This window comes from Rhinatrema bivittatum, unplaced genomic scaffold (genome assembly GCF_901001135.1).
Source record: "Rhinatrema bivittatum unplaced genomic scaffold, aRhiBiv1.1, whole genome shotgun sequence".
NCBI lineage: Eukaryota > Metazoa > Chordata > Amphibia > Gymnophiona > Rhinatrematidae > Rhinatrema > Rhinatrema bivittatum.
The window spans coordinates 205560-232844 of record NW_021820724.1 but is presented as its reverse complement, the minus strand read 5'-3'; the positions used below and the strand labels follow the sequence as shown (position 1 = coordinate 232844).

The window sequence follows — 27285 nt, the reverse complement described above, 5'->3', positions numbered from 1 at the left end:
TAATTCCAGCTCTGTCACTGACTCTCTGTGTGACCCTGGGGTGAGTCACTTTATCTCCCTGTGCCTCAGTTCTAATCCCAGCTCTGTCAGTGACTCTGGGACCCTGGGGGGAGTCACTTTATCCCTCTGTGCCTCAGTTCTAATCCCAGCTCTGTCACTAACTCTCTCTGGGACCCTAGGGTGAGTCACTTTATCTCCCTGTGCCTCAGTTCTAATCCCAGCTCTGTCACTGACTCTCTCTGTGACCCTGGGGTGAGTCACTTTATCTCCTTGTGCCTTATTTCTAATCCTAGCTCTGACACTGACTCTCTGTGTGACCTTGGGTGAGTCACTTTATCTCCTTGTGCCTCAGTTCTAATCCCAGCTCTGCCCCTGACTCTCTGTGTGACCCTGGGTGAGTCACTTTATCTCCCTGTGCCTCAGTTCTAATCCCAGCTCTGTCTCTGACTCTCTCTGGGACCCTGGGATGAGTCACTTTATCTCCCTGTGCCTCAGCTCTAAGCCCAGCTCTGTCACCGACTCTCTGTGTGACCCTGGGGTGAGTCACTTTATCTCCCTGTGCCTCAGTTCTAATCCCCGCTCTGTCACTGACTCTCTGTGTGACCCTGGGGTGAGTCACTTTCTCTCCCTGTGCCTCAGTTCTAATCCCAGCTCTGTCTCTGACTCTCTGTGTGACCCTGGGGTGAGTCACTTTATCTCCCTGTGCCTCAGCTCTAATCCCAGCTCTGTCACTGACTCTCTGTGTGACCCTGGGGTGAGTCACTTTATCTCCCTGTGCCTCAGTTCTAACCCCAGCTCTGTCACTGACTCTCTGTGTGACCCTGGGGTGAGTCACTTTATCTCCCTGTGCCTCAGTTCTAACCCCAGCTCTGTCACTGACTCTCTGTGTGAACCTGGGGTGAGTCACTTTATCTCCCTGTGCCTCAGTTCTAATCCCCGCTCTGTCACTGACTCTCTGTGTGAACCTGGGGTGAGTCACTTTATCTCCCTGTGCCTCAGTTCTAATCCCAGCTCTGTCACTGACTCTCTGTGTGATCCTGGGGTGAGTCACTTTATCTCCCTGTGCCTCAGTTCTAATCCCAGCTCTGTCACTGACTCTCTGTGTGATCCTGGGGTGAGTCACTTTATCTCCCTGTGCCTCAGTTCTAATCCCAGCTCTGTCACTGACTCTCTGTGTGATCCTGGGGTGAGTCACGTTATCTCCCTGTGCCTCAGTTCTAATCCCAGCTCTGTCACTGGCTCTCTGTGTGATCCTGGGGTGAGTCACTTTATCTCCCTGTGCCTCAGTTCTAATCCCAGCTCTGTCACTGACTCTCTGTGCGATCCTGGGGTGAGTCACTTTATCTCCCTGTGCCTCAGTTCTAATCCCAGCTCTGTCACTGACTCTCTCTGGGACCCTGGGATGAGTCACGTTATCTCCCTGTGCCTCAGTTCTAATCCCAGCTCTGTCACTGACTCTCTGTGTGACCCTGGGGTGAGTCTCTTTATCTCCCTGTGCCTCAGTTCTAATCCCAGCTCTGTCACTGACTCTCTCTGGGACCCTGGGATGAGTCACGTTATCTCCCTGTGCCTCAGTTCTAATCCCAGCTCTGTCACTGACTCTCTGTGTGACCCTGGGGTGAGTCACTTTATCTCCCTGTGCCTCAGCTCTAAGCCCAGCTCTGTCACCGACTCTCTGTGTGACCCTGGGGTGAGTCACTTTATCTCCCTGTGCCTCAGTTCTAATCCCAGGTCTGCCACTGACTCTCTGTGTGACCCTGGGGTGAGTGACTTTATCTCCCTGTGCCTCAGCTCTAAGCCCAGCTCTGTCACCGACTCTCTGTGTGACCCTGGGGTGAGTCACTTTATCTCCCTGTGCCTCAGTTCTAATCCCAGGTCTGCCACTGACTCTCTGTGTGACCCTGGGGTGAGTCACTTTATCTCCCTGTGCCTCAGTTCTAATCCCAGCTCTGTCTCTGACTCTCTGTGTGTGACCCTGGGGTGAGTCACTTTATCTCCTTGTGCCTCAGTTCTAATCCCAGCTCTGTCACTGACTCTCTGTGTGACCCTGGGGTGAGTCACTTTATCTCCCTGTGCCTCAGTTCTAATCCCAGCTCTGTCACTGACTCTCTGTGTGACCTTGGGATGAGTCACTTTATCTCCCTGTGCCTCAGTTCTAATCCCAGCTCTGTCACTGACTCTCTGTGTGACCCTGGGGTGAGTCACTTTATCTCCCTGTGCCTCAGCTCTAACCCCAGCTCTGTCTCTGACTCTCTGTGTGTGACCCTGGGTGAGTCACTTTCTCTCCCTGTGCCTCAGTTCTAATCCCAGCTCTGCCACTGACTCTCTGTGTGACCTTGGGATGAGTCACTTTATCTCCCTGTGCCTCAGTTCTAATCCCAGCTCTGTCACTGACTCTCTGTGTGACCCTGGGGTGAGTCACTTTATCTCCCTGTGCCTCAGCTCTAACCCCAGCTCTGTCTCTGACTCTCTGTGTGTGACCCTGGGTGAGTCACTTTCTCTCCCTGTGCCTCAGTTCTAATCCCAGCTCTGCCACTGACTCTCTGTGTGACCCTGGGGTGAGTCACTTTATCTCCCTGTGCCTCAGTTCTAATCCCAGCTCTGTCACTGACTCTGTGTGACCCTGGGGTGAGTCACTTTATCCCCCTGTGCCTCAGTTCTAATCCCAGCTCTGTCACTGACTCTCTGTGTGACCCTGGGATGAGTCCCTTTATCCCCCTGTGCCTCAGTTCTAATCCCAGCTCTATCACTGACTCTCTGTGTGACCCTGGGGTGAGTCACTTTATCTCCCTGTGCCTCAGTTCTAATCCCAGCTCTGTCACTGACTCTCTGTGTGACCTTGGGATGAGTCCACTTTATCTCCCTGTGCCTCAGTTCTAATCCCAGCTCTGTCACTGACTCTCTGTGTGACCCTGGGGTGAGTCACTTTATCTCCCTGTGCCTCAGCTCTAACCCCAGCTCTGTCTCTGACTCTCTGTGTGTGACCCTGGGTGAGTCACTTTCTCTCCCTGTGCCTCAGTTCTAATCCCAGCTCTGCCACTGACTCTCTGTGTGACCCTGGGGTGAGTCACTTTATCTCCCTGTGCCTCAGCTCTAATCCCAGCTCTGTCACTGACTCTCTGTGTGACCTTGGGATGAGTCACTTTATCTCCCTGTGCCTCAGTTCTAATCCCAGCTCTGTCACTGACTCTCTCTGTGACCCTGGGGTGAGTCACTTTATCTCCCTGTGCCTCAGTTCTAATCCCAGCTCTGTCACTGACTCTCTCTGTGACCCTGGGGTGAGTCACTTTATCTCCCTGTGCCTCAGTTCTAATCCCAGCTCTGTCACTGACTCTCTCTGTGACCCTGGGGTGAGTCACTTTATCTCCCTGTGCCTCAGTTCTAATCCCAGCTCTGTCACTGACTCTCTCTGTGACCCTGGGGTGAGTCACTTTATCTCCCTGTGCCTCAGTTCTAATCCCAGCTCTGTCACTGACTCTCTGTGTAACCCTGGGGTGAGTCACTTTATCTCCCTGTGCCACAGTTCTAATCCCAGCTCTGTCACTGACTCTCTGTGTAACCCTGGGGTGAGTCACTTTATCTCCCTGTGCCTCAGCTCTAAGCCCAGCTCTGTCACTGACTCTCTGTGTGACCCTGGGGTGAGTCACTTTATCTCCCTGTGCCTCAGTTCTAATCCCAGCTCTGTCACTGACTCTCTGTGTGACCCTGGGGTGAGTCACTTTATCTCCCTGTGCCTCAGTTCTAATCCCAGCTCTGTCACTGACTCTCTGTGTGACCCTGGAATGAGGTCACTTATCTCCCTGTGCCTCAGTTCTAATCCAGCTCTGTCACTGACTCTCTGTGTAACCCTGGGGTGAGTCACTTTATCTCCCTGTGCCTCAGTTCTAATCCCAGCTCTGTCACTGACTCTCTCTGTGACCCTGGGGTGAGTCACTTTATCTCCCTGTGCCTCAGTTCTAATCCCAGCTCTGTCACTGACTCTCTGTGTAACCCTGGGGTGAGTCACTTTATCTCCCTGTGCCACAGTTCTAATCCCAGCTCTGTCACTGACTCTCTGTGTAACCCTGGGGTGAGTCACTTTATCTCCCTGTGCCTCAGCTCTAAGCCCAGCTCTGTCACTGACTCTCTGTGTGACCCTGGGGTGAGTCACTTTATCTCCCTGTGCCTCAGTTCTAATCCCAGCTCTGTCACTGACTATCTGTGTGACCCTGGGATGAGTCACTTTATCTCCCTGTGCCTCAGTTCTAATCCCAGCTCTGTCTCTGACTCTCTGTGTGTGACCCTGGGGTGAGTCACTTTATCTCCTTGTGCCTCAGTTCTAATCCCAGCTCTGTCACTGACTCTCTGTGTGACCCTGGGGTGAGTCACTTTATCTCCCTGTGCCTCAGTTCTAATCCCAGCTCTGTCACTGACTATCTGTGTGACCCTGGGGTGAGTCACTTTATCTCCCTGTGCCTCAGTTCTAATCCCAGCTCTGTCACTGACTATCTGTGTGACCCTGGGGTGAGTCACTTTATCTCCCTGTGCCTCAGTTCTAATCCCAGCTCTGTCACTGACTCTCTGTGTGACCCTGGGGTGAGTCACTTTATCTCCCTGTGCCTCAGTTCTAATCCCAGCTCTGTCACTGACTCTCTGTGTGACCCTGGGGTGAGTCACTTTATCTCCCTGTGCCTCAGCTCTAAGCCCAGCTCTGTCACTGACTATCTGTGTGACCCTGGGGTGAGTCACTTTATCTCCCTGTGCCACAGTTCTAATCCCAGCTCTGTCACTGACTCTCTGTGTAACCCTGGGGTGAGTCACTTTATCTCCCTGTGCCTCAGCTCTAAGCCCAGCTCTGTCACTGACTCTCTGTGTGACCCTGGGGTGAGTCACTTTATCTCCCTGTGCCTCAGTTCTAATCCCAGCTCTGTCACTGACTATCTGTGTGACCCTGGGGTGAGTCACTTTATCTCCCTGTGCCTCAGTTCTAATCCCAGCTCTGTCACTGACTCTCTGTGTGACCCTGGAATGAGTCACTTATCTCCCTGTGCCTCAGTTCTAATCCAGCTCTGTCACTGACTCTCTGTGTGACCCTGGGGTGAGTCACTTTATCTCCCTGTGCCTCAGTTCTAATCCCAGCTCTGTCACTGACTCTCTCTGTGACCCTGGGGTGAGTCACTTTATCTCCCTGTGCCTCAGTTCTAATCCCAGCTCTGTCACTGACTCTCTGTGTAACCCTGGGGTGAGTCACTTTATCTCCCTGTGCCACAGTTCTAATCCCAGCTCTGTCACTGACTCTCTGTGTAACCCTGGGGTGAGTCACTTTATCTCCCTGTGCCTCAGCTCTAAGCCCAGCTCTGTCACTGACTCTCTGTGTGACCCTGGGGTGAGTCACTTTATCTCCCTGTGCCTCAGTTCTAATCCCAGCTCTGTCACTGACTCTCTCTGTGACCCTGGGGTGAGTCACTTTATCTCCCTGTGCCTCAGTTCTAATCCCAGCTCTGTCACTGACTCTCTGTGTGACCCTGGGGTGAGTCACTTTATCTCCCTGTGCCACAGTTCTAATCCCAGCTCTGTCACTGACTCTCTGTGTAACCCTGGGGTGAGTCACTTTATCTCCCTGTGCCTCAGCTCTAAGCCCAGCTCTGTCACTGACTCTCTGTGTGACCCTGGGGTGAGTCACTTTATCTCCCTGTGCCTCAGTTCTAATCCCAGCTCTGTCACTGACTATCTGTGTGACCCTGGGGTGAGTCACTTTATCTCCCTGTGCCTCAGTTCTAATCCCAGCTCTGTCACTGACTCTCTGTGTGACCCTGGAATGAGTCACTTATCTCCCTGTGCCTCAGTTCTAATCCAGCTCTGTCACTGACTCTCTGTGTGACCCTGGGGTGAGTCACTTTATCTCCCTGTGCCTCAGTTCTAATCCCAGCTCTGTCACTGACTCTCTCTGTGACCCTGGGGTGAGTCACTTTATCTCCCTGTGCCTCAGTTCTAATCCCAGCTCTGTCACTGACTCTCTGTGTGACCCTGGGGTGAGTCACTTTATCTCCCTGTGCCACAGTTCTAATCCCAGCTCTGTCACTGACTCTCTGTGTAACCCTGGGGTGAGTCACTTTATCTCCCTGTGCCTCAGCTCTAAGCCCAGCTCTGTCACTGACTCTCTGTGTGACCCTGGGGTGAGTCACTTTATCTCCCTGTGCCTCAGTTCTAATCCCAGCTCTGTCACTGACTATCTGTGTGACCCTGGGATGAGTCACTTTATCTCCCTGTGCCTCAGTTCTAATCCCAGCTCTGTCTCTGACTCTCTGTGTGTGACCCTGGGGTGAGTCACTTTATCTCCTTGTGCCTCAGTTCTAATCCCAGCTCTGTCACTGACTCTCTGTGTGACCCTGGGGTGAGTCACTTTATCTCCCTGTGCCTCAGTTCTAATCCCAGCTCTGTCACTGACTATCTGTGTGACCCTGGGGTGAGTCACTTTATCTCCCTGTGCCTCAGTTCTAATCCCAGCTCTGTCACTGACTATCTGTGTGACCCTGGGGTGAGTCACTTTATCTCCCTGTGCCTCAGTTCTAATCCCAGCTCTGTCACTGACTCTCTGTGTGACCCTGGGGTGAGTCACTTTATCTCCCTGTGCCTCAGTTCTAATCCCAGCTCTGTCACTGACTCTCTGTGTAACCCTGGGGTGAGTCACTTTATCTCCCTGTGCCTCAGCTCTAAGCCCAGCTCTGTCACTGACTCTCTGTGTGACCCTGGGATGAGTCACTTTATCTCCCTGTGCCTCAGTTCTAATCCCAGCTCTGTCACTGACTCTCTGTGTGACCCTGGGGTGAGTCACTTTATCTCCCTGTGCCTCATTTCTAATCCCAGCTCTGTCACTGACTCTCTGTGTGACCCTGGGATGAGTCATTTTATCTCCCTGTGCCTCAGTTCTAATCCCAGCTCTGTCACCGACTCTCTGTGTGACCCTGTGGATACCTCCCTTACATATAACAGGCAGGTGATGGTAGGAGTGCCTCTCATGCATTGCAGGCCCAGTCTGTATGTATTGTAACCTGGGCACCTTTTCGGGTTACTGGTAGTTAGTGCAGTCATGGGCCGATACAGTAGTAAAAAAAGCGCGTCCATTTCAGCGCCCGCTCTCTGATCACGCGCACAGCCCCCTCTCCTGGGCATGCGATACAGAATGCAAACGAGGGGTCCCGCTAAAAGGCAGCGCTGGGGACCACTGCGCGCCCCTGCTGCCTCCCTGCCCCTGGAAAGCTGTCTGTCTGCGGGTTTGGAAAACGGACGCTCAGTTTTAGGAACATCGTTTTCTTAAACGGTGCACAGCCACGGGCTAGGAAGACGGATGCTTGTGAAACTGAGCGTCTCGTTCCCTAACCTGACCCTCCGGCACATTTTTTTTTCTAAATTTCTTTTTAGTCTTCCTTTTTTTACCTTTTGGTTTCTCTGACTTTGTATCACTACAGTATTAAGTCAGAGGATGCTCAGACATTAACGCCTGCCCGTGCATGTCACGAGCGCTGTTATTTTCGGGGAGGGGGGGGAGTGGTTTCGACACGCGTTGTGCACACGCTAAACCCATTATTGCATAAGGGGGTGTGGACGCGCGTCCAAACTGAATTAAAGAGTGCGCTTAGCTCGGCGCGCTTTACAGTATCGGCCCGTTGGAGAGAGAGAGAGAGATCCTGAGGTGCTGGAATGGACGTCCCGCTCGGAGGGTTCACAGCAGGGCTCTGGGGGCAGCTCGGGAGGAAGGTGGCAGATTTTGGCCTTGGTTATATCTTTGGCCTCCCTGGGGGCCTGGGCTCCGTCCTGCCTGGAGGGCACCACTGCTGTGCTCTTCTCCCGAGGTGCAGAGAGGTTGCCCTGGGAATATTTTGGGTTTCCCTGCCCGCTGGGACCGCCACCCTCTGTATGTCCAGACGGGTGGGAAGTTTCCTTGCCTGGTAGAAAAGATTAAGGAGTTGTTATCGGAGAGGAGAGGAGACTGTGGCTCTGTACGATATTTTCCGTGCCGTTATCCAGCCGGTGCTGACGGTACAGGCTTTAAGTCGGACGCTCTTCCAGTGGCTCCTGCGTGGTTACTTGGCCCTCGGCGCACAACGAATAGGAAGCGCCCCGCTCCCAGGGATAGCCAAAGGGAGGTTAGCCACCCCCTGCTCTGGCACCCCGAGAGGAAACCTTTCATCCCCAAGCCAAGGGGAAAAGAGGCAAAGACAAAGCTAGTCAGGGTCCCTGCCCTGAAGAGACGATAAATAACTTTATGGCCCCGACCGTGCAGGACACGCACGCCGGGTTGGGGTTACAGTCTGAAGTACCATACATACAGGGTCCTTCATTCTCACTTTAAACCGATTTTCACCCATAAATTCCTGCATTTTTCCCAAAGATGGCATTCGGTTTAAACCGATGTTCATCCTACTTTTAGGCGGTTTAAAAAGTAGCTCCAGGACCGCAGACGCAGCGTTTCAAGGCCTCAGGCCACTGCTGGAAGCCAGTGTGGATCAAATCCCACCCTCCCCCAGTCAAAGCGCTCACCCTCCGGCCATGTTCTGTTATGGGCATGGGCCTTTCGGCCAAGAGGTTATTGGCACAACCTGCAGGTCCCCACTGTCGGCTGTGACAGAGGCCCAACTGCGGCTTCACCAGTACCAGACCTCGTTCCCCTTAGGTTGAGCCCTTGGGTGCTGGGGCCGGCAGGACTTAGGTGGGGGCCTCTGCTCGCAAACTGGAGGTCCATGGAGAAGGTCGGGTCACAGGCCAGGGCCTGGGGCAGGTTGGTTACAGGCGGTGGTCGAGGCAGGCAGCGTTCAAGCACGGTTGTGAGTCAAGCAGTGGTCAGTGGCAGGCAGAGTTCAATCGTAGATGAGTGTCAAAGCCGAAGTCAAAAACAAAGATCTGACTGAGGGAAAAAGGAACAGATAGATAGGCAGAGAGGTGAGGAACAGCACAGGTGGGCAGGAGAAGACACTGAAGAACTGAAGACCGACCACAAGACAAAGACTCAAAGAATTGAAGACTGACCAGAAGATGAAGACTCACAAAGAACTGAAGACTGAACACAAGATGAAGACTTGGATGAAGAAACGAAGACTGACCACAAGACAAAGACTCAACAAAGAACTGAAGACTGACCACAAGATGAAGACTTGACGAAGAACTGAAGACTGATCACAAGACAAAGACTCAACAAAGAACTGAAGACTGACCACAAGGCAAAGACAAGGACCAGGAATGAAGACCAAGTACACTGAAGCAACTTGCTGTACTAAACAGGAATTGACCTATTGCTGAGGCAAGGAGGTGCTGCTGAGCTGGCCTTTTATGGGCCTTTGTTGATGATGTCATCATCAGGCACCGCTAGCATTTTCCTGCCATGGGCCCTTTAAGAGGAGCAGGAGGTCCTGGAGGAAGTAGCGGAGTTGAAGGCAGGTTGAGCTTGGCAGGCTGCTGTGCATCCATTTGGGGGTCTATCCCGACGTCGGAGGGTGCCACCGGGTTTGGGCTGGCGGTAAGTGCAGTGGTCACAGAACTGCCCCGTGGAACTCCAAATGCCACACGTTCCCTCTCAGGATTGGGTTGCTGTGTGCAAAAGATTTTGCTTGTGAGCAAAAATATTTGGTTTCATTATCCTGTGAGCACTACTTTCTTTGATGCAAAGAGCCTATCCGTTTTATGCTCACAGCAACCCAGTCCTTAGAGAGAGCATTGGCACAGCATGCACACAACCTTTCTCACATACACTAACACACTTGCATATTCACCCTCATACTGTCACATGCATATGTGCTCATTCTCACACACACACACATCCACTGCATGTCACCCACCCAGGTTGTCATCCACCCCACCCCACAAACACACACACAGAGCTTGGCTCTCACTCCCAGGTACTTATGCATACACACACACACACACACACACACTCACTCTCACACACACACACACACACAGAGCTTAGCTCTCACATCCAGGTACTCAAACATACACGCACACACACACTCACTCTCACACACACACAAGAGCTTGGCTCTCACACCCAGGTACTTATGCATATACGCACTCACTCTCACACAGACACACCCCCATGACCCCATAGAAACATAGAAACATCTTGAGCAACCTCCACTGGCTACCCATCAAACAGAGAATCATATATAAAACCTTAACCATCATCCATAAAGCAATTCATAACGTCGCACCTATATCTCTACAAACTCAACTTCGCCTACACTCATCGGCCAGACCCATCAGAAGCGCCTACAAAGGCACATTAGCCGCAGCTCCCGCCAATTCAACGCTAAGAAAAAGAGCACTATCCACTGCGGGACCACATCAATGGAATGCGCTCCCACCAGACATAAGACTCGAACCCAATCTACCAGAGTTCAAAAAAAGGTTAAAAACCTGGCTCTTCAGGCAAGCGTTCCAATTCCCAGAGTGTAACTAGGCACCTCCTCCTGTCTTTCAGATCCAACCTTTGCAAGGTGTCACTAACACATTGACACTTAATTTCATACACGGACTTGGTTATTCGCAATATCTATTTAACAGTCATCCTTTTCTTATTATATTATTTAACCGATTACTTGCAGACTATATACGCAACTAAAGTTCCTTTTAAAATGCGAACACACACACTCAGCTCAAAACACGAATAATGTTAATTTTATAATAATATTATTTATTTGTTAAATACTATTGTTACTTTCACTGTTCCTTGTAATTATGTTCAATGGTTGATTGTTATTGTTCAATGTTCTATGTAAAAAACCCCAGTCTAACCTCCCAGACCAGGGCAACCTTTCGTTACTTGTAAACCGGATTGATTTGTATTGCATACAGGAATTCCGGTATATAAAAATTAAAAATAAATAAATAATAAATAAATAAACATAGAAACATAGAAATGACGGCAGAAGAAGACCAAATGGCCCATCCAGTCTGCCCAGCAAGCTTCACACACTTTTTTCTCTCATACTTATCTGTTTCTCTTAGCTCTTGGTTCTATTTCCTTTCCACCCCCACCATTAATGTAGAAAGCAGTGATGGAGCTGCATCCAAGTGAATATCTAGCTGATAAGTTAGGGGTAGTAGGGGTAGTAACCGCCGCAATAAGCAAGCTACAGCCATGCTTATTTGTTTTACTCAGACTATGTTATACAGCCCTTATTGGTTGTTTATCTTCTCCCCTGCCGTTGAAGCAGGGAGCTATGCTGGATATGCGTGAAGTATCAGTTTTTTCTTCTCCCCTGCCGTTGAAGCAGAGAACTATGCTGTATATGCATAGAAATAGAAGTAACAGGCTTATTTGGTTTGGGGTAGTAACCGCCGTAACAAGCCAGCTACTCCCCCCTTTGTGAGTGCAGATCCTTTATTCCACATTTCCTCTTGCTGTTGAAGCTAGAACGATGTTGGAGTCACAGTAAGCATGTGTACGTTTATTGAATAAGGGTATTGTCTCCAGGCAGTAGCCATCATTCTGGTGAGTCACCCACTCTTCATTGGCGGCCTCTTGACTTTATGGATCCACAGTGTTTATCCCACGCCCCTTTGAAGTCCTTCACAGTTCTGGTCTTCACCACATCCTCCGGAAGGGCATTCCAGGCATCCACCACCCTCTCCGTGAAGAAATACTTCCTAACATTGGTTCTGAATCTTCCTCCCTGGAGCTTCAAATCGTGACCCCTGGTTCTGCTGATTTTTTTTCCTACGGAAAAGGTTTGTCGTTGTCTTTGGATCATTAAAACCTTTCAAGTATCTGAAAGTCTGTATCATATCGCCTCTGCTCCTCCTTTCCTCCAGGGTGTACATATTAGATTCTTCAATCTCTCCTCGTACGTCATCCGATGAAGATCCTCCACCTTCCTGGTCGCCCTTCTCTGTACCGCTTCCATCTTGTCTTTGTCTTTTTGTAGATACGGTCTCCAGAACTGAACACAGTACTCCAGGTGAGGCCTCACCAAGGACCTGTACAAGGGAATAATCACTTCCCTTTTCTTACTCGATATTCCTCTCTCTATGCAGCCCAGCATTCTTCTGGCTTTTGCTATAGCCTTGTCGCATTGTTTCGCAGACTTCATATCATTAGACACTATCACCCCAAGGTCCCTCTCCTGCTCCGTGCACATCAGCCTTTCCCCCCCCATCGAATACAGTTCATTCGGGTTTCCACTCCCCATATGCATGACTTTGCACTTCTTGGCATTGAATCTCAGCTGCCATATCTTCGACCACTCTTCCAGTTTCCTTAGATCCCGTCTCATTCTCTCCACTCCTCCGGCGTGTCCACTCTGTTGCAGATCTTAGTGTCATCCGCGAAAAGACAAACCTTGCCTTCTATCCCCGTCCGCAATGTCGCTCACAAAGATATTGAACAGGACCGGTCCCAACACCGATCCTTGCGGTACACCGCTTAAAACCGCTCTCTCTTCAGAGAAGGTTCCATTTACCATCACACATTGTCTTCTGTCCGTCAACCAATTTGCAATCCAGGTCACCACCTCGGCACTCACTCCCAAGCTTCTCGTTTTATTCACCAGTCTCCTGTGCGGAACCGTGTCAAAAGCTTTGCTGAAATCCAAGTATATGATATCGAGCGCTCTTCCTCGATCCAATTCCTTGGTTACCCAGTCAAAAAAGTCAATCAGATTTGTCTGACAGGATCTTCCCCTGGTGAATCCATGTTGCCTCTGGTCCATCAATTCTCCGGACTGTAGATAGTTCACTATTCTCTCTTTCAGCAGTGACTCCATTACTTTTCCCACCACCGAAGTGAGGCTGACCGGTCTGTAGTTGCCAGCCTCCTCCCTGTTCCCACTCTTGTGAAGCGGGACCACCACCGCTCTTCTCCAATCACTCGGCACCACTCCCGTTTCTAGGGATCTATTGAACAGGTCACACAGCGGAGCCGCCAGAACATCTCTGAGCTCCCTCAATATCCTTGGATGAATCCCATCAGGCCCCATGGCTTTGTCCACTTTCAGGTTCTTTAGCTCTTCCCACACATTTTCTACTGTAAAAGGATTTTCATCTATTCCACTTCCCACCAGTTTTTTGTTGTGTAGAGATGGTCCTTCTCCAGGGTCTTCTTTAGTGAACACAGAGCTGAAGTATTCGTTTAATATATCTGCCATTTCTTCGTCTCCCTCCACACATTGATCATTACCACCTTTCAATTTCACTATACCACTTTGGATCTTTCTCTTTTCGCTGATGTATCTGAAAAATGTTTTGTCTCCATTTTTTATCTCCTTGGCAATCCTCTCTTCCGCTTGACTTTTTGCCAACTTGATTAATTTCTTTGTCTCCCTCAGTTGATACAAATATTCTTCTTTGTGCTCCTCCCTTTGGGATCCTTTATATTTCTTGAATGCTGTTCTTTTAGCTTTAATTTTGTCAGCCACCTCCTTTGAGAACCAGATAGGTTTCAATTTTCTTTTGCTTTTCTTTACATTTCTAACGTATAGAGCAGTTGCCTTGGTGATTGCTCCTTTTAGATTGGTCCACTGCTGATCCACATCTCTCTCGTTCTCCCATCCTTTAAGTTCTTCCTCCAGGTACTTCCCCATTTCCTCAAAGTCTGTGTTTTTGAACTGTAAAACTCGGGTCTTTGTGGTTCTTTTCCCTATTCTTTTAGTGATATTAAACCATACCGTTTGATGATCACTGCTGCTGAGGTGGGCACCCACCTGGACATCTGAGACATTATCTGCATTAGTGAGCACTAAGTCGAGTATAGCTCCTTCTCTGGTGGGTTCCAACACCATTTGTTTGAACAAAGATACTTGCATGGCATCCACTATCGCTCTACTATTTTTAGTTTCTGCAGATGGGATTTTCCAGTCTACATCTGGCATATTAAAGTCACCCACGATCACCCTCTTCTCCCTTCTTACCTATCTTATGGATGTCTTCAACCAGGTCTCTGTCCAGCTCTTCCTTTTGGTTTGGAGGCCTGTAAACCACTCCAATATAAATGGATGCTCCGTCATCTTTTTTTAGGTCGAGCCATAGAGCTTCTTCCTTACCCCAACTTCCTTGTAGCTCAGATGCTTGGATGTTGTTTCTGACATAAAGAGCCACACCTCCCCCTTTTCTATCCTCTCTGTCCTTCCTTAACAAGTTATAGCCTGGTATTGTTGTATCCCAATCATGAGATTCTGTGAACCATGTCTCTGTGATAGCAACAATGTCCAATTGTGCCTCAGCCATTAGGGCCTGCAGATCTGGGATTTATTTCCCAAACTATGAGCATTTGTGGTCATAGCCTTCCAGGTACTCTCTTTAAGGTTATTGCTTTTCCTGGACTCCTTATAAGATATTAGTTGAGATTTGCTATTCACTTCACTCTCTCTTTTTTTAGTTGTGCCACTGTTGACAGAGTTATTCATCTGAATTAGATTTTTCTTTTGGTTATGGATCATGAAATACTGCATGCATTGTGTTTTTTCTCTCATTTCTGGTAACACTTCAATGTTTTTCTGAAGAACTTCTTCAGTTTTTAATATAGAGATGGCTTGTTGTTCTTTTTGCATTTGGTACATTGTGTGTCTCCTCATGACAGGTCTAATTCTACCAGAGCCCACTGTATTCCTGGATTTTAAAGAACTTAATGACCTGTTTGAGTGGGGGGGTGTACCTGTTGGCTGCCCATCTGTCAAGAATGGGTGACTGTGGGTCCTACCTGAGCCTAATGAATCTCCTTTTCTTGACTCTTGGTTTTTCTGTGGTATTGGGGAATTATTTTCTGAGTAATGCAATGTGGGTGTATTACTTTTAATTGAAGCTAATTGATCTTTAATCTCAGACAGCTCCTTTTTCAAGGAAGAGAGTTGTGCACAAATTGGGCAAGCTCTAAGTGTCCAGATGCTTTCCCTCAGAATACAGGCTCCACAGCAGTTACATTGGATAGTCCTCATCATGACCTTGACTTCAGCTGCCAGCGAGATGGGGTCTGCTGGCGGTCTGTGCACCTTCTCTCTCTCTCTCTCTCTGTCTCTTCAGCTGCCACAGGAGAGACTCCACGGTGGCCTGCCAAGTTCTGGGGATGGGCAGCAGCAGGAGTCGCATTTAAACCGAACGTCCTGCTGCCGTGGGACTGATCTCTCGTGGTAAGAGCTGCGAGACTCGCCCCGCAGCAGCAGCGGATAACGTTGGGGTAAGGGAGGAGGGGTAGGGAGGTGTGATGCCACTGATCGGATTGGGCAGGGGTTTGGTTTATCCCTGCCCGATCCGATCCCTGCGCGGGGGGTGTGCGGCCGTTACGTGTGCAGCTCACAGGCAACGGTGCCTTGCAGTGCCGCCTCCTCACCCCCCCAAGGGGCCAACGTGCCTGCTTGTCTGGTGCCGTGAATGCATTTCCGGCAGGCCCTGTGCACCTGAAGCCCTTCCCAGCAGGCTCCCTGCCCCCGGATAAAAGCAGCAGTGCAGTGCTGCATGGCGAGGCAGCCGAGGGACAGAGGAGAAGCCCGGGAGCCACCACCGGTAAGGATGAAAGCTGTCACGGTGTGTGTGAGGGGAAGGGAGGGAGATTCTCGCTGGGGTGGGAGGAGAGACAGAGGGGCATGCTAGAGAGGGGATGGGGATGCTGCTGAGTGCGTGGGTGGGTGGGAGAATCTGATAATGGCTTCTATCCACCAAGTCACTTCAGCCTCCAGGGCCTCAGCTGAGCCAGGGAAGTCCCTGCTCCACCTGACTTGTAACTCGCCTCATGCACGGGTTTGGGAAGCTGAACGATTAGGTGTAAAAATCCTGCCGAGCTCAGAACGGAGATGGCTGCAGATTATCGCCGGTGCTGGGGAGGCGCGGAGCTCAGGGGGGGACAGGCACTTGGAGCGTGGCACGGGTGTGGAAACGAAGCAACCCCGATGTTTCACATGCACGAATCAAGACCCAGACGTCAGGGGGGGGGGGGGGTCTTCCATCCGCAAGAGCAGAGCTGCCTCAGGCCTCCGCTCTGGGCTCTTGGGAGCTCTGTGGGAGACGTCTTCTTACCACCTCTGCTTCTCCTCCTTTTCCAGCCTTCCTCATGAAGTTGCTGGCGTGACGCCCCTGTCCACTTCCAGTCCGAATTTCGTCGCCAGCTGCACGCGGCCAGAGAAACCGGGCGAGGAAGCCTTTCTCCGAGCTCTCCTGTGTCCCACTCTCCGCCTTCAGGCCTTCTCCTCCTGCTGCTGTTATTCTTGTATTTGGTTCCGCTCTGTTCTCGTCCGTCGCTTCTCAGGAGAGATCGTGCGGCGCAGGGTGAGGCCAAGAAAGCAGAGAAGACAGAAAAGCCACGGGACTGAGGGGCAGCCACAGGAAGCTTTACGCAAAGGTGGCTACAAATCGCCCACCCATTGCCACAGAAACTTGCAGCCTCGTAGTCGGGGGCGGTTGTGTAACGAGGCGGGGTGAGGCGGCCACCTCAGGCAGCAAAGTTTTGGGAGCGGCAGCAATTGCTGCCCCAGCCCCCACCAAAAACCCCTGCAGCGGCCGCTTCCTTGTGACTTTTAATTTCTAAGGCCAGCGAAGTTCCTAAACCCCGCCGGCAGGAAGACCCGGGCTGGCGTGGAAGAATGACAATGGCAGGGTTCCCACTCCCCACCAGCTAGAAGGAGGCCCCGTGGCTCCGTGGCCCACCCAATCGGGGCTGCCGGAAGAGGCCTGCTGGAGCAAGGCCTTCACAGGGGTCCCCTCCCCATGGTGGCCAAGAAGAGGGTCCGAGCAGCAAGTTTATTGTAGGATCCTAGCCCTGTGGTAGTGAAGAAGAGGACCGGAGCAGAAAGGCCCTCACAGGATCCCATCCCCATGGCAGCAGCAGAAGGGGTTTGGTGGTGGCCAAAGAAGAGGCCTATGAGTGTGTGTGTGTGTGTGTGAGAATGGGAGCTTGTGCATGTGTGTGAGGGTGGGAGCCTGGAGGGGTAAGTGTGTGTGTGTGAAAAAGCGGGAGCCTGGGTGTGTGCATGAGGATGGGAACTTGGGTGTGGGAGTCAGAGCTTGTGTGCGCGAGGGAGTCAGAGAGAGAAAGCAGGAGTGTATGTGTGGCGTTTGTGTGTGAGAAAGTGGGAGCCTGGGGGTGAGGGTGTGTCTGAAAATGGGAGCCTCAGTGTGTGTGTAAGAATGGGAGCCTGGGGGGCTGGGTGAGACAGTGAGAGCTTGTGTGTATGTGAAAGCATGTGAGAGTGAGAGGTTGTGTGTGTGAGGAAGTCAGAGAGAGAAAGCAGGAGTGTATGTGTGGCGTTTGTGTGTGAGAAAGTGGGAGCCTGGGGGTGAGGGTGTGTCTGAAAATGGGAGCCTCAGTGTGTGTGTAAGAATGGGAGCCTGGGGGGCTGGGTGAGACAGTGAGAGCTTGTGTGTATGTGAAAGCATGTGAGAGTGAGAGGTTGTGTGTGTGAGGAAGTCTGTGAGAGAAAGCATGAGTATGTGTGGTCTGTGTGTGAGGGAGGAAGGGAAGAGGAGAAGAGGAGAGAGAAGAAACAGAAAGAGAAGAGTAACCCGGGAGAAAGAATTAGGAAAAGTCTGACATGGGGAAAGTGGAGAAAAGAGACCGGGACCAACCAATCAGTAAAATACAAAGATTAGACAACAAAGGTAAAAAAAAAAATTATTTTGCGCTTTTAGCAATTGGAATCTGCCATCTTTGGGATTGTGCCTTTCTTATTATTTTGCTCTTTCAGAGTCTGGTTTCCCAGGTTATTTTGGATTTGTTTGCATGGTTCTGTTTCTAATTTGCAGTCCCTAATTTCTGTGTTATGTAAGCGTCGGTCTGTGTGTGACTGAGGTGCAGTATTGCTGCTCGTGTGTAGTTTCTCTGTAGGGATTTGTAGCAGTCTGGCTTGTTCTCTTATCCCAGTAGGAGGTGTATTAATGTTCTAGGGCCTGGTGTACTATTTGCATTGCTGCTTTTTCATAAGGTTGCTGTTACTTGAGTCCTGAGAGTCAGTGCTGTGATATGGTAGGGCCAGGTGCTGGGTGGGTTTATTATTTTGCAGGGGTTTGTGTTACTTCACAAAATGTTAGCAGTGGAGCATGTTTTTTTTGCTGGGGTGATACCAGAATTATACTCTTTTTTTTTTTTTCATGTTGGGTTGCTATGTGGTCTGCACCCGGCTCTTATGATTATTGCTATTTTATTGTAGTTACAGTGATCTCTGCCTTTCTAGAAAGAGGATTCATGAAAAAATGCATTGATATTTGTTTGAGGACATGGTTGATTGGATCTGATACTTGTTTTCTTTGCTTTTTGTACGATATTCCTGTCTATTTATAAACTGCAATAAATATAAAATAAATGAAAACAGATGAATTGTAAATGCTGGTAAGTGCTTGAAATAACGGAGGTAAACTTTGCATGATGGCTGTTGTAGACTATTTAGAAAGCCATGGCAGGGTGCCCGCTGAGGCATTGTTTATCAGGACTCAGACCTGCACGCCTACAGCCCACACAGGTTAACCTTGGGCCACCCAAAAACTCGGTTCTGGCTATTGTAATTGCAGTTTGGTTTACGCATGGCTTTCTGAGGGCCAAGCCCTCGCCCGACGTGCTTTGCAATACTGCACGGGTGCCAGGTGTCACTTCTGCAGGGCTGTCTGGCTGGCCGCACAGCAGTACACGGTGTGAGTGCTGGTTTTATCTCAGAAGACTGTACTTTGCATGTCCTTTCCCATGTAAAATCCCCCTTACTGGGTCAGGGAAGTGGTTAATATGAAATTGTAAAATAAATGCATAACATTTAATCGTGTGTGGAGAGGGGGGAACTGGCTCCAGGCTGTAAGGTTCTCCTAATGCCCCTCGCACTGGCCTGAGGGAGTGCACCGCACACGGACCCCCCACCACTCCTCCATCTCCGGGGGGGCAGGTCTGGCAGGAATTTTACCCCTGAAACTCAGTCTGCCACTTCTCTGGGACCCCTCAGCTCTGCGTTCTCCCCCTTCCCAGACTCCAAGCGGGAACCTGTCCTGTGCTGTGCTTTGGGATGGGGGAGGCCGGGCACTCTCGCCTCAGGCAGCAGATTGTCTCAGCCGCCCCTGCTTGTAGCAGTCAGTCAGCTGCACCCTCCGGCAGCCCAATTATCCCTGACAGATGTCTCCCCGAGAAGCCGCTGCAGGGAGACGCCGGGCCAGTCCTCTGACCCAGTGCCTTCTGGTACCTGCCAGTACCTCTCTGCTCCGGAGCACAAGTCGCAAACCAGGGTCACTTAGTGGCTCTGCCTCTCTGGAAGTGTCAGAGTTTTGTCGCTTTTAGGCAGGGGGGGGCCCTCACCTCTCTGCACCGCCTTCCAGAACTCGCGCAGTTTTGGGAGCTCGTGCACTGGGCGATGCCCGCGTCCTCCACTGGCTGGGGCTGATCCGGTAACTCGCGGCAGTACAGGGGGGGAGAGGGAGTCATGGTCCTCGCTCCAGGGTGTGACGCCCGCTGGCCAGATTTAGGTGCCGCGACTGCAGGGGCTGTGGAAGGAGCTCTGGCGCGTGGCCCCTGGACAAGAATTGTCAGTGCACTGACTGGGGAGGGGAGGGGAGGACGCCCGGGTAGTTGGGACTGAAGGGTCCTGGTTGTGACTGAGCTGGAAGAAATTGCTGGACAGAAATGGACAGACAAAAACCCCTCTGGCCCGGACATTAAGACAGAGTGAGGATGCCGCAAGCTGAGAATGATTTCGGCAAAATTTTGCCAGGCTCTGACCTTAGTGAGGAGGGAGGAAGCTCACTTACTCATTTTGACTCCGTTCTGCCTCTCAGACTTCCAACACGTTGACCTGGACCCTGCATCACCTGGCAAAGGAGCCGGAGATCCAGGACTCTCTATACCAAGAGGTGATGGGCGTCGTGCCCGGTGACCAGATGCCCACCACGGAGGAGATCGCCAGAATGCCGCTGCTCAAGGCCATCATTAAGGAAACCCTACGGTACAACACTGGGGGGAGAAGGAACACATCGATGGGGCCCTGTGATACAGCATTGAGAGGAGGGGGAACAGCACTGAGGAGTGGGGGATAGTCATTAATGTTCCACCAGTGTCTGCCGTGCTGCCTGTGTCTCGTGTGCCTGCTCCACCGGTGACTGCCATGCTCCCCATGTCCTATGTGCCTGCTCCACCAGTGACTGCCACACTGTGTCCCGTGTGTCTGCTCCACCGGTGACTGCCACGCTCCCCATGTCCTATGTGCCTGCTCCACCAGTGACTGCCATGCTGCCCGTGACCCGTGTGACTGCCACGCTCCCCGTGTCCTATGTGCCTGCTCCACCAGTGACTGCCACGCTGCCCATGACCCATGTGCCTGCTCCACCAGTGACTGCCACGCTGCCCATGTCTCATGTGTCTGCTCCACTGGTGAATGCCATGCTGTGTCCCATGTGTCTGCTCCACCGGTGACTGCTACGCTGCCTGTGTCCCTGCTCCACCAGTGAATGTCATGCTGCCCGTGTCCCGTGTGTCTCCTCCACCGGTGAATGCCACGCTGTCTGTGCCCCGTGTGTCTGCTCCACCGGTGACTGTTGTGCTGCCTGTGTCCCTTCTCCCCCAGTGACTGCCACGTTGCCTGTGTCCTGCGCCAGCTCCATCAGTTAATGCCGCGCTTCCCTTAATCCATTTGCCAGCTGTATGAGTGAGGGCCTCACTATGTCCCTTGTGTCTGCTCCATCAGTTAATGCCGCGCTTCCCTTAATCCATTTGCCAGCTGTATGAGTGAGGGCCTCGCTATGTCCCGTGTGTCTGCTCCATCAGTTAATGCCGCGCTTCCCTTAATCCATTTGCCAGCTGTATGAGTGAGGGCCTCGCTATGTCCCGTGTGTCTGCTCCATCAGTTAATGCCGCGCTTCCCTTAATCCATTTGCCAGCTGTATGAGTGAGGGCCTCGGTATGTCCCTTGTGCCAGCTCCATCAGTTAATGCCGCGCTTCCCTTAATCCATTTGCCAGCTGTATGAGTGAGGGCCTCGCTATGTCCCGTGTGTCTGCTCCATCAGTTAATGCGGCGCTTCCCTTAATCCATTTGCCAGCTGTATGAGTGAGGGCCTCACTATGTCCCTTGTGCCAGCTCCATCAGTTAATGCCGCGCTTCCCTTAATCCATTTGCCAGCTGTATGAGTGAGGGCCTCGCTATGTCCCGTGTGTCTGCTCCATCAGTTAATGCCGCGCTTCCCTTAATCCATTTGCCAGCTGTATGAGTGAGGGCCTCGCTATGTCCCTTGTGTCAGCTCCATCAGTTAATGCCGCGCTTCCCTTAATCCATTTGCCAGCTGTATGAGTGAGGGCCTCGCTATGTCCCGTGTGTCTGCTCCATCAGTTAATGCCGCGCTTCCCTTAATCCATTTGCCAGCTGTATGAGTGAGGGCCTCGCTATGTCCCGTGTGTCTGCTCCATCAGTTAATGCCGCGCTTCCCTTAATCCATTTGCCAGCTGTATGAGTGAGGGCCTCGCTATGTCCCGTGTGTCTGCTCCATCAGTTAATGCCGCGCTTCCCTTAATCCATTTGCCAGCTGTATGAGTGAGGGCCTCGCTATGTCCCTTGTGCCAGCTCCATCAGTTAATGCCGCGCTTCCCTTAATCCATTTGCCAGCTGTATGAGTGAGGGCCTCGCTATGTCCCGTGTGTCTGCTCCATCAGTTAATGCGGCGCTTCCCTTAATCCATTTGCCAGCTGTATGAGTGAGGGCCTCGCTATGTCCCGTGTGTCTGCTCCATCAGTTAATGCGGCGCTTCCTTAATCCATTTGCCAGCTGTATGAGTGAGGGCCTCGCTATGTCCCGTGTGTCTGCTCCATCAGTTAATGCCGCGCTTCCCTTAATCCATTTGCCAGCTGGATGAGTGAGGGCCTCACTATGTCCCTTGTGCCAGCTCCATCAGTTAATGTGACGCTTCCCTTAATCCATTTGCCAGCTGTATGAGTGAGGGCCTCACTATGTCCCTTGTGTCAGCTCCATTAGTTAATGCGGTGCTTCCCTTAATCCATTTGCCAGCTGTATGAGTGAGGGCCTCACTATGTCCCTTGTGTCAGCTCCATTAGTTAATGCGGTGCTTCCCTTAATCCATTTGCCAGCTGTATGAGTGAGGGCCTCACTATGTCCCTTGTGTCAGCTCCATTAGTTAATGCCGCGCTTCCCTTAATCCATTTGCCAGCTGTATGAGTGAGGGCCTCACTATGTCCCTTGTGTCAGCTCCATTAGTTAATGCGGTGCTTCCCTTAATCCATTTGCCAGCTGTATGAGTGAGGGCCTCCCTATGTCCCGTGTGCCAGCTCCATTAGTTAATGCCGCGCTTCCCTTAATCCATTTGCCAGCTGTATGAGTGAGGGCCTCACTTTGTCCCTTGTGTCAGCTCCATTAGTTAATGCGGTGCTTCCCTTAATCCATTTGCCAGCTGTATGAGTGAGGGCCTCACTATGTCCCTTGTGTCAGCTCCATTAGTTAATGCGGTGCTTCCCTTAATCCATTTGCCAGCTGTATGAGTGAGGGCCTCACTATGTCCCTTGTGTCAGCTCCATTAGTTAATGCCGCGCTTCCCTTAATCCATTTGCCAGCTGTATGAGTGAGGGCCTCACTATGTCCCTTGTGTCAGCTCCATTAGTTAATGCGGTGCTTCCCTTAATCCATTTGCCAGCTGTATGAGTGAGGGCCTCCCTATGTCCCGTGTGCCAGCTCCATTAGTTAATGCGGCGCTTCCTTTAATCCATTTGCCAGCTGGATGAGTGAGGGCCTCGCTATGTCCCGTGTGTCTGCTCCATCAGTTAATGCGGCGCTTCCCTTAATCCATTTGCCAGCTGTATGAGTGAGGGCCTCACTATGTCCCTTGTGCCAGCTCCATTAGTTAATGCGGTGCTTCCCTTAATCCATTTGCCAGCTGTATGAGTGAGGGCCTCGCTATGTCCCGTGTGTCTGCTCCATCAGTTAATGCCGCGCTTCCCTTAATCCATTTGCCAGCTGTATGAGTGAGGGCCTCGCTATGTCCCGTGTGTCTGCTCCATCAGTTAATGCCGCGCTTCCCTTAATCCATTTGCCAGCTGGATGAGTGAGGGCCTCCCTATGTCCCGTGTGTCAGCTCCATCAGTTAATGCCGCGCTTCCCTTAATCCATTTGCCAGCTGTATGAGTGAGGGCCTCACTATGTCCCTTGTGCCAGCTCCATCAGTTAATGCGGTGCTTCCCTTAATCCATTTGCCAGCTGTATGAGTGAGGGCCTCGCTATGTCCCGTGTGTCAGCTCCATCAGTTAATGCCACGCTTCCCTTAATCCATTTGCCAGCTGTATGAGTGAGGGCCTCACTATGTCCCTTGTGCCAGCTCCATCAGTTAATGCGGTGCTTCCCTTAATCCATTTGCCAGCTGTATGAGTGAGGGCCTCGCTATGTCCCGTGTGCCAGCTCCATCAGTTAATGCCGCGCTTCCCTTAATCCATTTGCCAGCTGTATGAGTGAGGGCCTCGCTATGTCCCGTGTGTCAGCTCCATCAGTTAATGCGGTGCTTCCCTTAATCCATTTGCCCGCTGTATGAGTGAGGGCCTCGCTATGTCCCGTGTGCCAGCTCCATCAGTTAATGCCGCGCTTCCCTTAATCCATTTGCCAGCTGTATGAGTGAGGGCCTCGCTATGTCCCGTGTGCCAGCTCCATCAGTTAATGCCGCGCTTCCCTTAATCCATTTGCCAGCTGTATGAGTGAGGGCCTCGCTATGTCCCTTGTGCCAGCTCCATCAGTTAATGCCGCGCTTCCCTTAATCCATTTGCCAGCTGTATGAGTGAGGGCCTCGCTATGTCCCGTGTGCCAGCTCCATCAGTTAATGCCGCGCTTCCCTTAATCCATTTGCCAGCTGTATGAGTGAGGGCCTCGCTATGTCCCGTGTGTCAGCTCCATCAGTTAATGCCGCGCTTCCCTTAATCCATTTGCCAGCTGTATGAGTGAGGGCCTCACTATGTCCCTTGTGCCAGCTCCATCAGTTAATGCGGTGCTTCCCTTAATCCATTTGCCAGCTGTATGAGTGAGGGCCTCGCTATGTCCCGTGTGCCAGCTCCATCAGTTAATGCCGCGCTTCCCTTAATCCATTTGCCAGCTGTATGAGTGAGGGCCTCACTATGTCCCTTGTGCCAGCTCCATCAGTTAATGCGGTGCTTCCCTTAATCCATTTGCCAGCTGTATGAGTGAGGGCCTCGCTATGTCCCGTGTGCCAGCTCCATCAGTTAATGCCGCGCTTCCCTTAATCCATTTGCCAGCTGTATGAGTGAGGGCCTCACTATGTCCCTTGTGCCAGCTCCATCAGTTAATGCGGTGCTTCCCTTAATCCATTTGCCAGCTGTGTGAGTGAGGGCCTCACTGTCTCTTGTGTCAGCTCCATCAGTTAATGCGGTGCTTCCCTTAATCCATTTGCCAGCTGTATGAGTGAGGGCCTCGCTATGTCCCGTGTGCCAGCTCCATCAGTTAATGCCGCGCTTCCCTTAATCCATTTGCCAGCTGTATGAGTGAGGGCCTCGCTATGTCCCGTGTGTCAGCTCCATCATTTAATGCCACACTGGGCCCCTGGCCCTTCTCGTTGTCCCTTCCCAGGCTCTACCCTGTTGTCCCGGCTAACTCCAGAGTCGCTGTAGAGAAGGAGATAGTCATTGGGGATTATTGTTTTCCAAAGAAGGTGAGTGGCAGTGCCGGAGACAGTGGCGCCCTGAGCAAGGCTTTGCTTTCGACATCCCCTGACTCACTCAACAGGGTGGCGTGACAGGCCCCCTTATCCCCCCCCCCCCCCCAGCCTGGTGCCTAGGGCGGTGTCCCTTCATGCCCCCCCCCCATATGTGACAGCACCGGTGAGTCGGTGCCTGCACCAGTTCCTGGAGACGGTGTGGGGCAGTGAAGCCGGGGATACGATGCCCTGGGACCTCGAGCTGATCCCTTGTCACCGCTATTCAGATAACAGGAGCAACTCACTCTGTCTCCCTCCAAAGTGAGCAGGGACCAAGGTGGCATTTAAACCCGTGGCCTCCGTGGGGTTATTTCAGGGGTTGGCCTCCTCTCCTCCACGCCGCAGTTAGGCCTCAAGACGTTTCCACACACGTTTCCTTTCTGCGTCTGACCTTACCTCTGACCTCCGCCTTCCCGCTCTTTCTTCCGCAGACCCAGTTTGTGCTTTGCCATTACGCCATCTCGCGCGACGAGGCCAACTTCCCGCAGCCGAGCAGGTTCCTCCCCGGGCGCTGGCTGCGAGACGGGGGCATGAAGCACCACCCCTTCAGCTCCATCCCCTTCGGCTACGGCGTGCGCGCCTGCGTGGGGCGCCGGATCGCCGAGCTGGAGATGCACCTGGCGCTCTGCAGGGTGAGTGAGCGCCGTCCCCCTCCCCAGCCCGAGTCCTTCTCAATGAATCCACGCTCAAGAGGTCCCGGGGGGTGCAGAGACCTGGCCCGCTCGGTGACCCTGTGGTGCGGCGGCGCCTCGGATCCTCTCCCAGGACTCTCCCGCCACATTGGTTTTGCTTTCCATCACAGCAGATTGCATTCAGGACCCCCCCCAAATCTGGCCACTAGACTGAGCAATGGCTTCCACTCCCAAGGGCTACGGCTTCTGCCTCCATAGCATAGCCCCAGCCCTGGAATGAAAGCCTGGTTTCCCGTATGGCATTTAACACCGAGCTTAGTGGGCTGACCCAGCTTATTCCTTAAACGCTAACATGAGAAGCTCACAGTGCTGCTCCCTTCCATGAAGGCTCCCTCAGTGCCACCCCTCGGGCACGAGCCTTAACGCCTGCCCGTGTGGCTGTTTATTCCCCCAGCTTCCTTACTTCGTGTCTCGGCATTATTTCCAGCCAGCCCAAAAAAAGGTCCCTGGAAATTTGAAACAAGCTGGATAGACTGAGGCTACGCTCCAGGAGGGCTCTCGGCCTACAGCACACGTTGTAAATTTAAGGGCACTGGTGCAGGTTTTTTAAATTCCCAGGTTGATAATTGGGCTAGACTGGACACTTTCCAAGAATACACATCAGGCCTCGTTATAGAAGCTCCTAACGAAATACCAACCTGGGCCTGAAGGCCCAGAGCAGTCGTCCTGGCCGCACGCTGGCGATGTCTCCCTCGCATTAATGTCACCCTCTCCCTTTCCCATTTTTGGCAGATAATCCGCATGTTTGAAGTGAGGCCGGACCCCCGGGGGAAGGATGTGAAATCCTTGGCCCGGGTCAACCTGACACCCAGCAAACCCATCGACCTCCAGTTCATAGAAAGACGAGGCACTGGGCAGCGATCCGCCCTACAAACCCCTCCACGTACGAGCAGTGAGACGCAGAGCAGCATGCGCTCCACAGCCTGACCTTCGGTGATGGATCCCCCGTACTGCCAGCTACCGGACGTCCTGTCGTACTGCTAGGAAGTAGGAGCGCTAGAGGTGAACCTGGAGAGTCTACTTTCCCGTACCTCGGTGGTCAAAGGCCCATCCACTTCATTCCTTGATGTCTCAGCAGAGGGCACCATGATATTGTTGTGTGTTCAAGCGATACTCTTAAAGCAGCTATACTCGCTGGATGCCTTAGAATAGCTCTACCTCTTCTGCTTTGGGTCTCATTCCCTTCAGTCTGAAAATCTTTAAGGCCCACACTTCAGCTGTTCACTTTTACATGCTTTAGTGTGGTACCTGCATGAGGTGCTGATGATGAACAGTACAGCAACTCCAGAAATTTACTTAAGATTCATAACGTGGAGCATAGAAGGAGTACTCAAGAACTTTAAATGCTAATATCACATCAACAATGAGTTAAACATCAGAAGAAAAAAAGGGACAGCCTAATGATTTTGTTTAACTGTCCAAATGAATTAGGTAAAATGTATTTTTCTAGGGCTGCGGCCTGGAAGGAAGGTTTTGAAAACAGCTAAGCATAATAACTAAATAAACCGCTTACTTTGTTCTAGATTGTGCAGGTATTTTGATAATTTCCTAATGCCTCGTTCAACAAAAGGAAATGAGAGCCATGCAGTGGAACCGGGACAGAGGCCAACTTAAAGTTTCCAAGCTTGTCCAAGCCCCGTGATGCACTGCGTGAGACGGTGCCACGCTGCACAGGGCTGCAGGAGGCGTCCACAGATGTCAGGCGCTGGTATGGATTGTGTAACGTAGAAAAGCTTGCAAATGGATGAAAGCAGCCAAAGGAATCCCGCCGATGGTGAAAGGAGCTTCCCCCGAAACGCCTTGCCATCCTGACATGCCAAGTTCAGAAGTCCTGGGTCTTTTATCAACCATCCCACGAGCAGGGCTGCCAACCGGCTCTGGCTTCTCAGGACAGGTTCATCCAGACCTGGTATGAACTCCCATTTCATGCAGGGACTTGTCCTTCCGATTTCCCTGTTGCATTCCCTAAGGAAA

General features: G+C 51.7%; 1 protein-coding gene across 1 annotated transcript in view; it reads left to right on the top strand.

The window, feature by feature from the left end:
* Positions 1 to 26833, top strand: part of LOC115082030 (sterol 26-hydroxylase, mitochondrial-like) — a gene marked incomplete at its 5' end in the record, with an annotated part of 39057 nt that extends 12224 nt beyond the window's left edge. The window contains 4 exons of the mRNA XM_029586287.1: positions 19705 to 19871; positions 24493 to 24574; positions 25051 to 25251; positions 26044 to 26833. Of these exons, the coding sequence (XP_029442147.1) occupies positions 19705 to 19871; positions 24493 to 24574; positions 25051 to 25251; positions 26044 to 26238 (645 nt within the window). The remainder of the gene's footprint in view (positions 1 to 19704; positions 19872 to 24492; positions 24575 to 25050; positions 25252 to 26043) is intronic.
* Between the last annotated feature and the right edge of the window lie 452 nt (positions 26834 to 27285).